This window comes from Xiphophorus maculatus, chromosome 13, assembly GCF_002775205.1.
Source record: "Xiphophorus maculatus strain JP 163 A chromosome 13, X_maculatus-5.0-male, whole genome shotgun sequence".
NCBI lineage: Eukaryota > Metazoa > Chordata > Actinopteri > Cyprinodontiformes > Poeciliidae > Xiphophorus > Xiphophorus maculatus.
Genome location: NC_036455.1, coordinates 12,994,077 through 13,012,826, shown reverse-complemented (window position 1 = coordinate 13,012,826; position 18,750 = coordinate 12,994,077). Strand labels below are relative to the sequence as shown.

The 18,750-nt window shown below is 37.7% G+C and overlaps 1 protein-coding gene across 2 annotated transcripts in view; it reads right to left on the bottom strand.

Annotated features, from left to right (window-relative positions):
• The window catches only part of LOC102233304 (ETS domain-containing transcription factor ERF-like), a 43,881-nt gene extending 34,379 nt beyond the window's left edge, over nt 1–9,502 (bottom strand). Inside the window, exons 1-2 of one of the 2 annotated variants that reach the window (XM_023344354.1) lie at nt 9,381–9,502; nt 8,888–9,028 (exon numbers count right to left, since the gene is read on the bottom strand). In XM_023344354.1, the coding sequence (XP_023200122.1) occupies nt 8,888–8,909 (22 nt within the window). In that variant the 5' untranslated portion in view covers nt 8,910–9,028; nt 9,381–9,502. Of the gene's footprint in view, nt 1–8,887 lie in introns of both variants that reach the window. The other variant, XM_023344353.1, reaches the window with a different exon arrangement.
• Nucleotides 9,503–18,750: the final 9,248 nt, after the last annotated feature.

Here is an 18,750-nt window from a genome sequence, read left to right as displayed (position 1 = left end):
CCAGGTAAAAGTTTATGATTCATCTGGTTAAACTGTATTCAGAAATATCTTCTGATGAGCCGAATAAAAGACATTTAATGCAGCAGAAAAAGGAAGCATTGTGTCTTCTGTGTGTTCCTGGTTTCTTTCACCGTGTTTGATTATGAAAAATAAGTTTTTAGTTCAGCATAAAACCTGGATTTAAGAAGGGTGGCCTGCAAATCAAAAGATCCTAGATGTCGAAAGGTGTGGACAAAGTGTCTCTGTCTGCCTTGCTGGGTCGATGTCTGTCCCAAAGGGATTCAAACAGGACTTTACTGTTGACATAAAGATCAAAAATTTAATATTTCAACAGCTTTTCAGCAAAACTCTTCTTTGCAGAGTTTATTTGTGGGGTTATTAATAAAATATAGATAGTATAGATAGACAGCTGGATGTTTTCTATAGAGCAGTGGGAGCTTTAAAATGCAGGTGCAAAGCCAACAGAGGTGCAGGAAAGGCCTGGTCTGGATCAACCAAGTCCAAACAACCACAAACCGAGCCGCTGCTGCCAGTTGGCAGGTTTTCCCCCTGAGAGCCTCTTCAGGTGGTCTTCAGGCTTATCCTGCATCAATCCTAAACGCTTTCTAAATTCAACAGGTTTGTTTTTACTATCAAAGACTTTCCACTGGTGAAGTAATGCAATGCTGATGAATGGATGGAAGTCATGTCAATACTCCCATTTTATTGCAAATTAATGACACTGCCACCCACAGTGGGTCACCCTAAATACTTGGACATAACCTGGCTGGCTCCGATCTACCGCTCATGTTTGTTGGATCCAACCTCATAACATGGTGGTGGATTTGGCTTCGACAGAAACACTGGAACTACTTTACAGAGCCATAAAGGCCAGCAAAACATCAAATCCAGCAGGGAGCGTGCACCCTGTGAAAGCCTGTGTGTTTTTATACCATATCGGGAAAACATGGATTTGTTACATTAAAAACAAGACTGAAAAATGACAACATTATAAACAAGAATATGACGAAAATACCTTAATTTCTGCATCAATTACTAAGAAAAAAAAAGTAAAGAATCAGGACAACCTTACAATTATTGCTCCTTAAAATAGCTAAAATCACACATAGTGTTCGAGGAGTTTTGCCTCTAGTTAAACCTCAAATATTTAGTTTGGTGATCTAGATCTTAGAAAGAGAGGAAAACACCTATGTGTGCAGAAGAAAAGCACGCATGCACGATGATTGTTGTTGGTTGATGTTGCACTTAGGTCTGTCGCGATATCAACTTCACGATATTGTTGGACGATAAATTGTCCCAGACGTTATTGCGATAAATGACAGTATTGTTGTTTTGAGACCATTTTCAAGTAGCAAAATAATGCAAGAACACTTTCTCTTTTATGTATTAAAACAGTGATTAAAAGCGTCAAAACCAATTAATCAAAATTAAGGCGGTAAAGTCCCGGGCCTGATTAAAATATCTTTCTGCGAGAAGCCCGGCATCCTGTCAGGCGTCTCAGAAACATTTGAGCTCCTCCTTATCTGATCGCTGAGGTGGACTGCTGGTTCCACTCGACCTGTTCTGCTGTTTTATTGGCCTCACTGGAGGTCAAATGTCACAGAGATTCACTCAGTCATAAATACTTACAGATAGGACCAAGCCAACAGGTCAGGCTGACACAGATCCTGACCACATTCTTTCACTTTACCTTTGTCGTGCAAAATAAAATACTTAGACTAATGCATTCAATCAGGCAGCAACATGGCAACCATTTTAGTTCCTTTAGGCAAGGCATTCTGAAAGCCTTCCTGTTTAGATAGATGTTTAAACGTGAAGTGAAGCGTGTAAAATCAGAGAATATCACAGCTCACTGCCTGATGTTTTCATGGCTGGAAACGTTCACTAAAGAACCGGTGTGAGAAAAGTTTACACCTCCAGGCTCTTATGGATCAGCTCAGAATAAAAGGCATTTTCAGTGACCAGAATAATACCCTGTGCTGATTATTTAGGCTTTCTAATAATTTGGAAGTCCTCTAAATTTGAAAAAAATTTAACTTTACAAGAAATATTTTTCCATTTAATGACGACATACTTGTAAAAGTATTTTATAGTAAAGAGGTGAATATTTTCCTTTAAACGCTCTTCAGGAGCAAAGTAATAATTTCAACCATGGATGATGAGCATTTCCACTCAGATCTAAGGGATAAAGTTGATAAAGCATCCTGTGCTGAGGAGTGATGGTTATCAGATGGAGGTAAATGCAAACAGAAAGTTCACTCAACCACAGCAGCTTGTGGTTTAGTTCTGTTTCCTCAGCTGATTGAAGCTGCTGAAAGATAAAAACACAACTTAAAATAACTTCTCCTGTAGTTCAACTTAAAGTTATGAACTACAGTGAAACAAACAGGCAGAAATAACACGCAGAAACACGAGACTAGGTGTTAATGTGTTAGGAAATCTTGTGATGGTAAATATTGGAACCTTTAGCATTTTAAGCGACGTCATTAACATAAATACAAGTTTATAACATTTGGCGAAACAAAATCTCACAATGTTTGTACTACATTTTGGTTTCCTGAAAGTACTAGCACGAAAAAACAAAAAAATACTTATTTCCATTAGAATAAAAATGTTCTGTTTGTTGGTGGTGCGCAACTACTATAACTTTACTTTAAATCAGTGTTTGTGAAACCAACTCTGGGCCTCCAGAACCGGTACGAGCCTACACCCAGCCCTGAGGAATCTGATCAGCAGGTAATCTCAGCTGGAAGCAGATAAAGAATCCCTCTTGGCTGTTGTTTTAAATTAGCATTTTATCGCTCCTCTCTACACCCAACAGCAACATTTCATTGATTATTGTCAAAACGCTTTAATTTGATTTTTTATCCGCAAATTCTTTAAATTTCTCAACTTGTGATTATATCATAATGCAAATAAACTCATCTTGTTTTTATTAATTTCTAAAACAATAACAATTCTTCCACATGCAAACGTGCCAATGGGCAAGGCACTTAACTCCATGTTGCCCAACAGTCCAGCTATTAGATCATGAAAGCATCTGTTTGTTGAAACACTTTGAAATTGTTGCTTTGATTGGAAAAACACTTTAAAAAAATACATTTTTGTAATATTTAAGATTTTGGATTAATATTTCTGTTTCTTTGAAATGTTCAAACATTTTCAGAAATAAAAATGGAAACTGTTTAAGCGCTTAGTGTGAATTTTAGGCAACACTTCATTTGAAAGGGTGTGCATAAACCTGACACCTGTCACAAATTTATTACTGTTGTCATGAAGTGTCAGTTGGCAAATAACACTCTTAATGCAAAGCTGCATGAAAAGTCCTTTAAAAGTGTCAACTTTGAATTAAAAGTGTCATCATTTACCAAAGGATAGTTCATAACAGTAGTAAACACTCATGAAGACTCCATGTTTATGACAGTATCATATCAGTCTTATGCAAACTTCTCAAATTAAGTTTTGCCAAATTTCCTTTGTGGAAACATTATTTTGAAGTCTGACTTTATATATTTTAGTAATAAAGATGTGGGTGAAGCTGCCAAACTTTCCTGTATGTGAAATTTTATTTGTTTAGCCAGCATGGTCGTGCTTTGAGCAACCTGTTGTCTGGAGTCGGCGCTTGCTACGGGTCACAGAGCCACCGTGCATACACACTTCCAGGAAAAGAGGCCCGCCATAACATCAGGAGATGATCGAAGTGGCGCTGACCCGGGCTGCTGCTCAACAGCACATCAGAGAGGCACTGACGTCACTCTGTGGCGGTTTTTCCAGGCCCCACTTGCCCAGACTTGGCTCGCTTGCAATCAGGAATGTGATCAGGTCGACCTTTGTCGAACTAATCGCTCACAGTAACCGCATAATGGGAGGAAAAACTGGGGAAAGTACAATCTGTGAGTTTCTGTGTGGGTGTGGGGAAGAATACGTTTGGCTTTTTTCCAGTTGTCACGATTCTGCAGCTGTTGGACCAGAAAAAAAAAAGAATTGTTTTATGGTCTGTTGCTACATCATCTGGCTGATCCTAATGAACATGACCCCAGAAATTGCAAAAACAAATTGTTTCTACTTTTAGGATTTTAAACAAATAATAAAAAATACTTCTAGATCCATTTTATGCACCAAAATTCCCTCCTGTAGAGGTCTGATAAGAAGTTGGAGAAAGGATGCATCTAAAAGTTGCAAGATCAGCTCAGGAAATGTGGAATTAAGCATCTCAGCTTTAGATCAAAGCGTATTTGTATGTCAGAACAGCCTAGTCAAAGTACAGACCCAAATCTAATTGTGAATCTGTGGCAAGGCTATAAATTTGATCCAATTCAATCTAAGGTTGAGTTATGCTTCAGTCGTAGGAGGGTTAGGGTGTAACTGCAGTGGGAGCTGGCTCAGTAAAGCACGCCTTCAGGGGGGCTGAATACTTCTGCTGCTTCATTTTTCAGGTTTTATTTGTACATTTGTTGAAGATGAAGCTTCAATTTGTTTTGACTCTACAGCTCAGCATTACTTGGTGCAGGTTGATCCAGTTTTGGGTTGTAGGTAAGCCTGTCGCAATAAATCAATTAATAACATGATGAATTAAAACAAGCTTGATCACTTACATTTGGATGATTGTTTTTCTCTTTCTACCTAAAACTGGATGATAAAAGTCTTCAGCCTGGTGCTTTGGTCTCAACTACCAGACTGAAGACCTTTATCACCAAGTTTTTGGTAGAAAGAGAGAAAAAAGAAAAATGATAAATCGTGCAATTGGAAATTATTGAGTTTGTTTTATCATGTGATTATTTGATCTATTGTTTATTGTGACAGGCTTGACCAGGACATGAATTTTATGTCATGTTGCACATCCCTGGCGGTTATATGTGATTTAGTTTTATTATTCTAGGTTAAGCCGTGAGTCTAACAACTGTAGCGGTTCATATTGGTGTTTGTTGATGTTTTTACAGACAGAGCATGTGGTTCATTAGCATGTGGTTCATTAGCCAAAACTTAAACCAGGCTTATTAGTGCTAGCTGAAACTGCCTTTCTACTTCCAGTAAACACAACTTCACTCATCAACCCACAACCAAGGGGTCTTCCTGAAGCTTGACAGTAAAAACACTTGTTTTGTTGTGACCACATCAACATCAAGTGGAGCCACGCTGCGACAGACCGCCGGCCATACACGTGTCTGCACGCCTGTGCACGCACGCAATTAAGATTCCCAGTCGTAAACAGCAGCTCACTGCTAATGTATGGCTCCTTTCACATGCAACACGCCGCAGAGCGGGCGGGCGGTCCCAGCCGGCCGCAGCTGTGACGTCTCACATGTGGAGTGTTGTTGATATAAGGAGGAACACCAGTGGAAAATTGGAGCTGGAGCTGGTGGGGCCAGACTTGTGACTTCCTGATAGGAAGACAGTGCAGGCTGACCCATATTTGTTTTGTTTAATGGAGATATTTATATCTGCAAAGGTCTGCAAGACCACAAAATGGTTTCTAAAGTAAAAACTTTGGAGTAAAAGCATCACCTGGCTTTATGAAGTTTGCAGAATTGTACTCCATTAAGTGTAGCACTACTTCAACATATTTCTACTCAGGTAAAAGTAAATAGTAGCCAACTGGGGAATTACTGAAAAAGTATTTGGTAAAAAGTCTACTCAAGTACTGAGTAACTGATCAAATTATCAATCAATTAATATTGAAAAATTACATCAACAGACCAAAATGTAAAGATATGGAAATTTTGGTATTTTACACCAAAATGACAATAATTCATTGAAGTAACAAAAAATAGCAAAATCAGACAAAATATTTTTTTTCCAAATCAGTTTTTTTTTACTTATGAAACTTAACAAAAACGGCAGGTGTGTGAATTTTTGGTTAAAACGTGTTTGTTTTTTATTCAGTGGGTAGATAATGCAGAACTTTTACTCAAGTGAGAGTAGCAACCCTTCATAATAAAATTACTCAAATAGAAATAAAAAGTACAGTGTAGTAAAAAGTAAATTTTTTTTCCAAAAAGTTACTCAACTAAATGTAACTAGTTACTACCCAACTCTGGCCTTAATCAACAGAAACTAATGTAACTGGGTTAACTTTCTCTAAGCTGCCATACAAACTCCTCTAAGCCTTTTGCAAGCTGCTACAAGCTGCACCAAACCAGAACTCGGGTCAAAAATACACAAAGGAGAGTGGCATGTGGGTTAAACTAGACGGTCTACTTTTAAAACCAAGCGGAAGTGTGACACAGCCCCTGGATACTGGAAGTCATTAGGAGGGAATACAATGTTCAGGAGTCAGAAATAGGCGACAATGACCCGCTGGTCTGAGCCGTCCTCTAAAAATAAAGATGGAGTCACAAAAATAAGGAGGCTCAGTTCAGAAAGATAAAGTTTTCACTCCTTCATGTGAAGATTGAGCTTCTTTTCGGCTTCTCCAGAGCAGTTTGGGACATAAAAAGGCACCTTCAGCTGCAACGAGATGGATGAAGCCGCATTTCTAATTACGACGTTGTGTTGCGGTGAGGCATTCCCCTCTTTAAGCGTCTATTATGGGCTGCTGGATCCCTGCCTGCCCGAGGTCACCGCAAAGCTCTCCTGACTAAACTGAATTTAAGAGCACCTAAATGAACAATGGGGCGAAAATTATAATCATTTCAGCAAAATCGGTGGTGTCACAGAAAAATGGGAGGAATGTTAACTGTAAGAGCTGTAAGGTCTGCTTGAATCTCAGGTGAAAGGTGGCTCATTTTTTTAAAGCTCATCTTTCTGGAAGTGGGATTCATTTGAAAGCTTTGTAAACAAACAGGCAGCATTTTTCATTCCTCTTATTGCAACTATCTCCAAGTTTCCCTCTAGTTTCTGCAGGAGATCCTGACTAACTGCAGGATTTTCAGTCATTCAGCTGTGATTAGTTGAACTAATGCAATTTGTATGGATCAATCAAAAGCTATATAGTAATAAAAATAGGATTTCAACTTAAAATGGTAAAGTTTCATTGCAAATATAGTCATTTTGGCCCAGAAATCACACATTTGTTAGCAATAACACATCAATTCATACCCACCTTAACTACTAACATTTTTTCTAAATGCAACACATAAATTAATATGAACAAATGTAGTTATATATCCACAATTAATATTATATACCAACTTAGAGTTATTCTGGTTTGATCAAAAGCCATCATCTCCGGTATTTCAAAGGAATCAGAACCAAAATAAACTGTTAAACATTGGTAAATGTGTGGGTGTGAATTGATTTTAGGCAACAGAATAGGTGGAGGATGTTCAGAAATCATATTCCTAATGACCAGAATGCTTAAAAAAATGAAAATCTGAATCAAAAACTGGATTTAAACACCCTTCATCAACCAGAGAATAAAGTTAGAGTAAGATTATTCCCCTTATCTTGGTCTGATTGCAATTAAATTAAAAAACACAGAGGACAAGTTAATATTTAATGCACTTCTATACCAAGAATGATGTGAGATAAAAATTTTGATACAATGAGAGGGAAAGCAAGGGGGAGGGGGAACAACTATTTTCAGTATTTAAAGGGAATTTTCAATGAAAAATTGGCCGGTTCTGATCTCTGGCGAACAGATCGGTGCATTTCTACTTTATAAACAAATCTCAAAGAATCTCCTTATTGGTTTCATCATTTCTGAGGTTATATTGAGCCAGAGTATCCACTTTAAATGCTTTTTCGTGTAATCTGTTTGGATAGTTTTTACCCAAAGATACTAATTATTACCACTTCCTAAAGTTTCTGAAGCAACCACGTGATCGGCTTCAGTTTAATATAAAATCTCCAACGTAAAGTGTGCCCTTTTGTAAAGTATTAGCAGGATAATCACTTTAAATCCTCTTATGTCTCCTTCCCAACACCACTGAGTTCGAGGATTTTCACTGTAAAACTTTTTTTCTGCAAACCCAAGTAAATTATGTTTGCTGGGTTTCAACTTTTCACCTTATTTTCACACAAGTTTGTAAACGTCTGCAATCAGTGGTATGAAGGGAACTCATATTTTGTTTACAGTCAGTTATAAATCTTGAATGTTTCTCAAAATTGTCACAAAGTACCTTATTGGATATGTTTAATGTATAATTTGAAGCATTTTGCACAGATGGATGTTACATTCTAAACTATCTGAGATAATAAAAATGAAATCTCCAACATTAAATTTGCCATTTTTGGTAACTAAAACCTGAATAATAATACTGAATTCTCCTTCCCAACAACTGTTTTGCTGCTAAAGTAAATTCAATGTATTCTTAAAGATTAATTTAGTTTTAATTACTTCTTGCGCTTTTTATGACAACTGTGTTGCAGTTTGTTTTGTTTATTGACATAATTTGTGTAGTTATGTGTAACGTCTTTGTTTTTAGTCGAACAAATTGAGCATTGTCCCGGGATAACAGATGAAAAATAGCATTTTGACTAATTCTGGCGTATTATAGCAAAGTTAATTAATGTGCATTGTCCCTACCTAATAAGTTAAATAACATTTCCGAGTAAATCAAGATTGTGTTTAAATCGCCCAAACTGTAAATAAACTTTACAGTCTGTATTTGTTTATTTAGAGATCAAACTCTACTTTAAAGTAGATTTCAGCGATGTAAATACAGAGCTGTAATAGTGAACCGTGACTCCACAGTTATTGTAAATATCTAAACATGGAGGCTTGTTTTGATGCAGGAAGCCCAGCAGGTTTGGGTCATGTTGGTTCTGAGCTGGAAGCGATAGAAACTTTTTAACAGACGGATGGATCCTCTGCAGCGCCATAATTCAGTCACACTTTCCCTGGAGCTGCTGCTGCTAACAGGCTAACTGCTGCCGTTTTCACCGGGAACAACAAACACCAGAGTCTGTAAAAGTTGGTTGAAAAACCACAGAAATGTCCACTCACCCGTCTCTGCCGGGGTTTTCATCTTTGTCGAAGTCTTCGGCGGCTCCCTCCGTCTCCAATCCCGTCGACGGGTAACTTCAGACGGTAGCTTTTAGCTGAGTTAGCAGCGGCTCCGCACTCCTTCCACCCCCCGGTGTTGTTCTAGCCAAAAAAAGAGCCGAGAAAAAAAAAACCCGAATGGAGTTTAAAACACGGATTCACTGTGAAAGTTGCTGGTTTAAATCAGTAAAGTTGCCCCAAAGCCTCTGGAGCTGTGGGGGAGGAGGGGGAGAAATCCAGTCCGGTCCGGCTGAATGGTGAAAGTTTGGAGGAGTCAGTCTGTGCTGCCGTTGGCCGCTTCTGGAGCAACGGAATGTGGCGAGTTTAAATTTTCACTCCTATCGCTGCAGCGGCGGCGGTGTCGCATGTTGGAGTCCTCCGGGGCAGCGGCAGCATCTTCCTCCTGACAACAGCCGCGCTTCGGGGAGGAACAAAAGTACCAAAGCCAACTCACTTCTTTCTCTGTGCCCCCTCTTTTTCTCCTTTTTCCACTCAGTCACTTCGTGTTCTCTCTCCAGCACCCCCTCCTCCTTCTTACACGGCCGGGGTGTCGTGTTTCGCTCTCCTCCTGCCACACGGGGCCGCCCACGCTGACCCACACAGGGAGGGAGGGAGCGAGGAACCGAACGCCCACTCTTCAAAGATCGTCTATGATATGCCAAGCATTATGATTATTAATGAAAAGATAGAACATGTTTTGTTACAATAACCAGTTACATTCACTTGAGTAACTTTTAGGGAAAAATGTACTTTTAAAAGTATTTTTACTATGCCGTACTTTTTACTTTTACTTCCGTAATGTCATTGTGAGGTATCACTACTCTTACTTGAGTAACAGTTTCTGGACTTTCTACCCACTGTGAGTAACGTCACTGAATAAAGAACAAGCTTGTTCTAACCAAAAATTCACCAGACACAGACTCACACCTACAGTTTTTGATAAAATTTCATAAGTTCTGTATTAACAACAACAACAAAAAAGATTTGGAAAAATATTTCTTTTGGCTGATTTTATTTCATAGACATACTATTTATATGAATTACTCTAATTTTGTTCTTTTAAATACCAATATGTCTGCATAAGTTTTTGTTTTGGACTCTGTTGGTGTCATTTTTTAAATTTTTGCTTTATGTTTTGATCAGTTGCTCAGTACTTGAGTAGGCTTTATACCAAGTAGTTTTTTTACTCTTCAGTAATATGGGTATGTTTTAGTTTTACTTTGGTAAAAATATGTTGAAGTAGTGCTACTTTTACTTGAGGACAATTTTTGGCTACTCTATCCTCAATTACTTGTGAATTAACCTGGTTTTGTGGGTGCTTTTCTCAAGACAAAGAGAAAGCCAGATTTTAATTACATGATAATTTCTTTTTTAGCAATTAAGCAGAAATTTCTTATTATATTAAAAGAGGAAGTAGGGACAAAAATCCTTTGCTTACTAAGTTGTAAACATCTCATTAATGTTATGCTACAACAATAAAGATTCACACCAGATACTGATACCATATGTTATCCACATATATGAAGGAATCAACGGAAATGAGTTTACTTTTAATGCAAAGTTGACTATTTGATATTTTAAAGCAGGTTTTAATGCATTTTTGCTTTAAAGGTGTCATTATTTACTGAATAATGCAAAATGGATACTTTTAATGTAACCTTGCACAGCCTCCTTCATGTTCATGACAGTTGCTTTGTCATGTTTATGACAGTTTATGTCAGTCATATGCGCAGGTCTTCAAATGAAGTGTTATCACACTAACTTAGTGGTTTCACCTCTGCTGCTTCCTCAGATTAATAAACAAATCCTATTTTCTTCCGTTTTAAATGAGGAAAAATAATTATCTACTTCACTTTGCTGATTAATTTACTAACAAAATAAATATATTTCTGTGTTTAGTACTTAACCCGTGTTACTTTTCTGTAACTCAAACAAGCAACAGATGATCCTTGAGATGATTATGAGTTATTGAACAATGGTGCCCCCATCATACCAATAGACGATCTATGAGGCAGACCCCGGTCGCTGATTGCCGCTTTGCTTTTTGTCGCTCGCTCTCGTTTCGCGCGTCCAGGCGTTGCCATGGATACCGATTACAGCCGCGGGTGACGAGAGGCGCCCGTGTTTACCCGTAAACCGCGACATCGAGGCGGCCAATCGGCCATTTTATTCGGCCGCTGGGGGACGGAAGGGTCCAATCAACAGGTGTCCTGTCCTAAAGAAATGACTGGGGCATTTACATTGATACTGGGGCATTTACATTGATTGTAATTACAAGAGCACAGCGCCTGCAGCTCATCAGGCTGTCATTAGCATTATGTAGCTCGGAGTTACTCCCACACGCCCTTTTCTTTCCGGGCTAATGAAGGGCCCTTCAGCTCTCACCGCCGCTCTTGGAGGGAGAGGTGTTTGAAGAAAGCAGCAGTAATTACACAAAGGTGGGCCGAGGAAGGAGATGAAGTGGCAGCAGCACTAAAGTGTTGAATAGCTGCGGCTCTTTCCACCTTATTTCCGGCTCATTAGTCACAACCATCACAAACTTTAGCCTTGCTATGATTCACAATCCTAATCAGACTGAGTTCTGGTTCTTATAAGGTCCTATTGAGATCAGTGATGACGTAACTCCTACAAACAATGAAAAAGGCTCATTTCCGGCCTACTTTTCTACTCATTTCTACTCTTCAATTTCCCACCTTCTCCTGCTTGTACCCTCTTGAAAACAACCCACCTGTATGACTGCTTACCTCCCCAGTAACAGCTAATATATTGATTATTGATCATCATTTATGGAAAAAATACAACGTTCCTTGGTAAAAATTATTTGTTTACTGTCAGTTTACATTTAGGCCTGTTGCAATAAATCAATTAATTGACCATTTTATTTACATAGACTTCTTAATTAATTTTATTTGTTGTTTCTGCTGCTTTGTTTATTTACTTTGGATATTTAAAATGTCTTCCAGTTCCAGTGTTAAATATTCATTACAATTTAAAGGTTATTGATCTTTGAGAATGTGATCTTGCATTATTATACGATTATATTACTGCTCCTTCACGTGGAGAGGAGCCAGCTGAGGTGGCTCGGGCATCTGCTTAGGATGCCTCCTGGTGAGGTTTTCCAGGCACATCCCACCGGGAGGAGACCCGGGAAAGATCCAGGACACGTAATACAGGCTGCTACAAAAGATCCTTCCTGCCAACAGCCATCACTATCTGCAATAACTCATTGAAGAATCTGAATTCACTTGAGTTACAACAACATTTAATTTCCCTTTTGGATCAAAAAGTATTTTGTAGTTTGAATCTGAATTTGAAAAATGGGGCAAAATTCCTCCATATTGAATAAACATTTTAGCTATCACATTTGGAGGAGGGTTAGGGTTAGGGTTAGGGTTTTTATGTTTAGTTTTTCACACAGACAGGCTGCATGTTAGAATGTGACAGCAGATGTCCCAGATGTGGTTTTCAGCTCAGGATGAACTTTTGCTCCACCTGAAGACGCGTGAAGAGGAGCACCTCGAGGAAGAGGAGCGTGAACGTCTGTTTTCTTTCGCCACGACAACCTCAAACTGAGAGCCGCCTGTGAAATCTAACAAAAGGCGCTTCAATTAAACCTTTAAAGGTGAAACCAACTTTTCTCTTCTCTTCCATGTTTTTCTTTTTTTCAGTCTGGAGGTTGTGTTTTAAATATAGATTTGCGTACAAGAATCCACCTAGCTCAATGGAAATACCATAAAATAAAGTTAATGCAAATGAAACAAAATTCTCCTTTTTGTTAGTGAGTTTTTAGAGAGCGAAACCGAGTGGCTGTGTGGGTGGGGAGATGCCACAGAGCATCAGGAAATGGCTTGAATCGAAAAGCTAACCTCACACCACGCGTTCATTAAAATTCAGCTGTACTTATTCCACAATAAAAGCACATCTTAAAAGCTTACAATGTCTGTGTGCATCCTGAAAGAAATTAGAAACACAAAAACAAAACATATGAAAGGCTGTTTAAATGAGATTTTATTATTTTTATATTTCCTTTATTGTAATTTTTTAGCACTTTGAGATTCACATGTAACTGCTTTTTAAATATAATGTTATTATTATTATTTAGAAGTTATGTGACACACAAAGTCACATTTAACATTTAATTTGAGTAAATTTTGATTTAAAACATGTTTAAAATTTGCCAATTGAGATTAGTTTGGGTCGGACATTTCTAATGTTTCTCTACAGCATAAAAATATACAGTTTTTCTCAGTCACAGCTACAGCATTTTATACAATCAGGAAAACAGCCTGGATTACTTGCAAGACTCAGTTTCTCTAAATCTTTAGTTCATCTCTGAAAATTAAATATCTGTATCATTGAACAAGTCACTGCCTCAGAATGTAGTTTGATTTTATGTTTTGAGCAACATGACAAAACCAATTAAACATGTATGAAAAAGCAGAGAATTGGACATAATCACTTGCATGACGTACAAAAGCATTTGTATTTTTCTCAGAGGATTAGGAAAAGGCTTTTCTGATGTGCATAAGTGACTAAATTATTTAAGTATAATTACACTTTTTACTCTAACTTGAATAATAATTTAGTAGTTTTGAGAATTTCAAGTCTGTTCTGAGAAATGCACCATAGCAAAGGACTTTGCTATGGTGCAAAGTACTTTATGTACTGTGATAAAGTTCATAAAGTTTTATGTTGCAAGATGGCAAAATGTAAAAAAGTTCAACGCATGTGAATATTTTTCAAAAGCTTTGTGGTTTATGTAAAATATAATCCTAATTGAGATTAATAACTCTAATATTTGACCTTCTTTTGAGGAGGTTTAAGTAAAAAATCGTGATATTTTCCATTTGAAAAGTCTGCAGAAGTAAAAATAAAAAAGAATGTGGAAAAATGTTGTCTAAATTAAATGTTTTGACTTTATGAGAAGGCTTCTGTTCTGAAAGCTCTGACCCATTAGCTTTTTCAGAAGTTTCCAATGATTTGTTGTAGATTCTTAGAAAGTCAATACGAAAATCACAGATGCAGAGAAAAGGCAGAGTTTTACTTTCTGCAGTCGGGGGATGAAGCTGCATGAGAAAGCAGCAGCAACAAAAGCCCAGCAGGGGATCTGATGGCTAAACTGGTGTGAACTGCTGGGGTAATCTGTCCTAATTGATCACCAGAGTCACTCTGGGTTCATTACTGAGGTGGTAATGAGAGGAATCAGTAAACAGGGCAATCAATCAGCATTGATTGGTAAACAATAAAGAAAAAAAAAAAGCTAAAATCTTCTCATGTTTTTGCAATTATGAATTTTAAAAGTGCTGACTAAGCCTTTTTGGGTGAATACCGAGATGGTGGAAAAATGAAATGAAACCCCAGAGGAAATGTTCCGGACTGAACCGGGATTATTCCTCTATTTATTTTCATTAAAGTGAGCGATTTCTGCATGAGGAAATCTGGCTTGTTTTGAAAATGGAAAACCGGCCCGAGAGGGTCAAATGGCAGCCGAGCCACACCCAGAGAGCGACACGCACTGCCTCGACAGCGTGGCTTTCAACGGGAGAGGCCTTTTCACGCCGGCCCATCTGCACGCATAAGAAAACACAGCCTCCAACTCCAAGGGCCAAAATGAGAAGCCTATTAGGTTGGTGAGAGTTTGCGCTCATGTTTTTCTGCTAAAGATGGAGTGATGAGGACATTTTCCATGTCGTGTTGCTCTGCGCCAGCCCGACAGCATGTTTGTGGAAGAAGGAGGCCCTTGTATGTTTCTCTCCATCTGCCTGTCTATCTGCCCTCTGGCTGGTCAGATGATGTCTGTCTGTCGCTGCTGCTCTTTGTCTTTTACTCAAAGCTGTCTTGCATGTGCAGATAAGCAAGAAAGATGTTGCAAATGGATGGAGGAAACACACAAGAGAGGGTTTTAAAGAAGGATAAAAAAACAGAGCTTGACAACTTCTACTTATTGAGGGTAAGTGGAGAGAAAGGAAGAGTGAGGCAGGGAGTGAATGGGTCCTTTGTGATCAAAAGGCTTGTTTATTTTCTTGGCGCTTCAACTCTCCAGGAGCCACATTGGGCCTGTCTGCGCTGCTTAACACGGGCCCTTATTGCCTGCCCGACATCCCAGCAACCGGACCTGGATCGCATACGTGAGCCAGGTCAGCTCAGAACCAAAACAAGCAAACCCAGAAGAAGATTTCTGGGCCACTTAAAGCGCAAGCTATGGAGGAATATTCAGCTCGAAATCCATCTGATTCTTACTTAAAACTAAAAGTTCATCTTATTTATTGCTGGTAAATACTTCGTTGATGTGAAAGGAGGAAAAAACTTTTTACCAGTAAAAATCTAAAAAGTGTGGCGTGCATTTATAATCAGGACTCAAAGGTCAGTATTTAGAACCACTTGACTTCAGTTACAGTTTCAGGGGGTTTAACTACTTGTAGAAACGGACCTCTCTCCTTCTTTGTTGTAAAAAAAAAAAAAAAACAAGCAGGATGGAAAACATCTTTGAACATCAGTTTTCAAGACATGCCACAAATTCTCCTCTGGATTTAGATCTGGACATTAATCTGTTTTTAGCTCCATCCATCCTGTCGATTCTGAGATCTTCCCTCAACGCAAAACAAAAAATCTTACCAGATATTTTTGGCCTAGTTTCTAGTGCAAATATCTTACTAGACTAAACTAACTTAACTAATTCTTCAGCAAGATATAGAAGCTTATTTTAAGTCAATAATCCCTTATTATGGATATTTCACTTACAAGAAGTCATTTTTCCTGTAAGTAAAAAAATACTTTTTATCAATATTAAAGAACTATTGACTTAAAACAAGCTCCGATCTTGATGAAAAGTTACATTTAAGTTAGTTTTTTGACTTATTTCAATTAGAAACTAGACAAAAATAGTTAGTTTTTGCAGTGCTGTCCCTGCACCAGGTTCCAGTTGGGATTTGGGGTTTCTTAACACATTAAGTAAGTAACTTAAGGAAATTCAGTGGATTTTGTATAATATCAGGTCCTGTGTTTGAAGTATGTCCAGCAATTTTACCATGTTCCCGTTCTGAATAGTGCATGTCTACTGGGATCAAGGCTGTGAAGTTCATGGTGTTCTGCTGCATCAAAATGGGTTAGGTTACTGTTGCCATGACATCAGCATCATGTTTGATTATTCTTCCAAATCTATCAATCAATTAATCATCTTCAACTTACATTTTAATGCTCTGAGTGACCCCAAATGGTCAGATAATTAGTAGCCTAATTAATCAGGAAGTAGGTCCTGCTGTCAGTTTCACTTACAGCTTAAAGAATCTTTACATTTACATTTTTTAAGCAAATTTACAAACCAAAATCAGAATAATCATCGCCTCATATATATATAGGCTATTGGACCTTTGCTAAATGTCTTCCCTCCTTTTCTCTCAGTACATTTTCTGTCTGAATACTGCATAAATAAAGTACCACAGAAAAGCCTTAAATAATTATTCTCTACTTTGTGTAGGTGTGTCATAAAATCCAGCTGAAGAATGTGGTTGTAATTTAGCAAAATGAGAAAACGTTCAAGGGTTATGACTAATTTTGAAAGGTGTTGTATAAGCAGCGCTCCCTTCACATAAATTCATATCACCATTATGATTGCTTTATCTTTATACAGCTTTGTCTTACTCCAATCTGTGGCTTTTATGCCTCATTGATGGAGGAAAGGTCTTTACAGTGGCTGTTAATTACCAAGATTATTAAATATATTAAATCTAAATTAAGTTGATAATATTAGCAATGGGACCATTAAAAATTAAAATAACGGACGTCCAAAACATCAGCTGTATCTGAGGCAGAATAAAGATAGATGTTGGCTCTATTGGAAAAAAAGACAGCAGATATGAATGTTGTTGTTTTTAAAAATCTTTGTTTTCTCAACAAAACTTCTGTTTGCACATGGATTAGAGGTCAAAACACTCAGTGTTGGTGTGGATGGGGCCTAAAATACTGATATGGAAATGTACAGGACACTGCAACGACAATCTACAGATCACAACCATTCTCTCAGCTGCCACTTTCCTAGCTTCCTGTCCGCACCAGCTGTGCTGCAGCACCACCATCAGCTTCAGTTTCAGCCATGTTCCTTAACCTTCTGGCCTTTTTTACAGCATTGCTATCAATGTCGGGTTCTGATTGTGGTAGGACTTCAGCACACATTAACCAAAGGCTCTTAATGATGCAATAAAACCGACTTTCATGATTCACGTGGACACACAAAAAAAACCTGCCAATGGAAATCAGATGTTGGACTTAATTCAGAGTAATTGTGTCCCAGCAGCAAAGAGGACAAATGGGTTTTAATTAACTGTTGTGCTCAGTGATGAAGCTAAATGCTGGTTTTCTCTGTACCAGAGTATTTAAAATATTTACAACAGAAGTGTCCAAACTTTTTGCCATGTCAGCCGAAACCGTAGACTCAAAAGTAATCACTGGAGGGAAGAAGCAAACTAAAAATCAACTGGCCTGATATTTATCGTGTATCCAAAACCTGAAAGGGATTTTTACGACGGTGTATTAGGCCTACTGGAGACAGAAAATATGGAGCAAATTTAAGCTAAAAACTCAGAAAATTTGTGATTAATCTCAGAAATCTTTTAGAAAACTTGGAAATTTTCAAGTCAAAAGAATTTTTGACATTTGAAATTTGGAAATTACCAAGTTTTTTGTACAAAATTTCTGATGTTAAAAATTAGATATTTTTTCTTGTTTTTTTCTAGAAGATGTAGCAGATTTAGCTCGTTTTCTGTATTAAAAGAAAAACATCTAGTTTTCAGTTTCTTTGGGCTCAAGTGAATGAATTTATTGTCAGTAATAAGAACAGAATTTGGATCATTTTCCTTCAAAATGCTTTCGCTATTTTCAGCCAAACTTAAGAAACAATAAATGCTGATTTGGATGCAGTAAAGTCGGCTTTCCAGTAAAAGTCTCTCCTGTTAAGTCTTGTTTATAAAAAGACGAATACTTTGTGTTGCACTTTACATTTGATTGTGTAGGAAAATTATGTTGGTAACTATTTTAGCCTGACTACAAATTAAAAACCATTTAATTTAAAATATGTCCCTCTATGGACCAAACTTGTGTCATTTTTGAATTGCAGTTGGGGGCCACACAAAATCAGTACAAGGGCCACAAATTTGCCCCCAGGCCACAATTTGGACACTGACTTAAATTATGCAGCTTGGGAAGCGTCTTGCCTCCCCTCTGTCTCACCCTCACCCTCCAGCTGGTATTCACACATCTATAATGGGATTAACACGCTGCTGCATCGAGCAGAAGAGAAAAACAACAAAAAAGAGAGAAAAGACGATGAAGAAACAGTGAAGGAGAGAGAAAGAGAAAGAAAGAAAGAAAGAGAGACAGAGAGTGAGGTCCCGAAAAGGAAAACAAATGTTTAGTGGAAAGAAAAATCTCTTTCCATCAGGATGTTTATAGGCCATGAGAGGTCACTGGAAACTTTCTACACTTATTTGAATTTCAGGAAAAACTTCGCCTGGCATTTGTTTTCTCTAAATACATTAAAATCAGCAGGAGCAACAATTATAAATACAAATTAGACTCATAATAATCAGATCTGCTGTGAAAAAGTAAACATACCTCAGTAATCCCGGAGAAGCTTTTCTCTGCTAAATTAGTTTCTTCACATTTTTAGTATTTAATTATGTTAACAAAAAACATTTTTTATTTCATTTATTTTACTGCTTCTTAGTAATTTCTAGAAATTTTATCTCAGGTCAAACTGAAGCACCTCAAGATAAACAATAGGATAAATATTGGACAAAAAAACTATTCAAAATTTTTGTTTTTCTGCT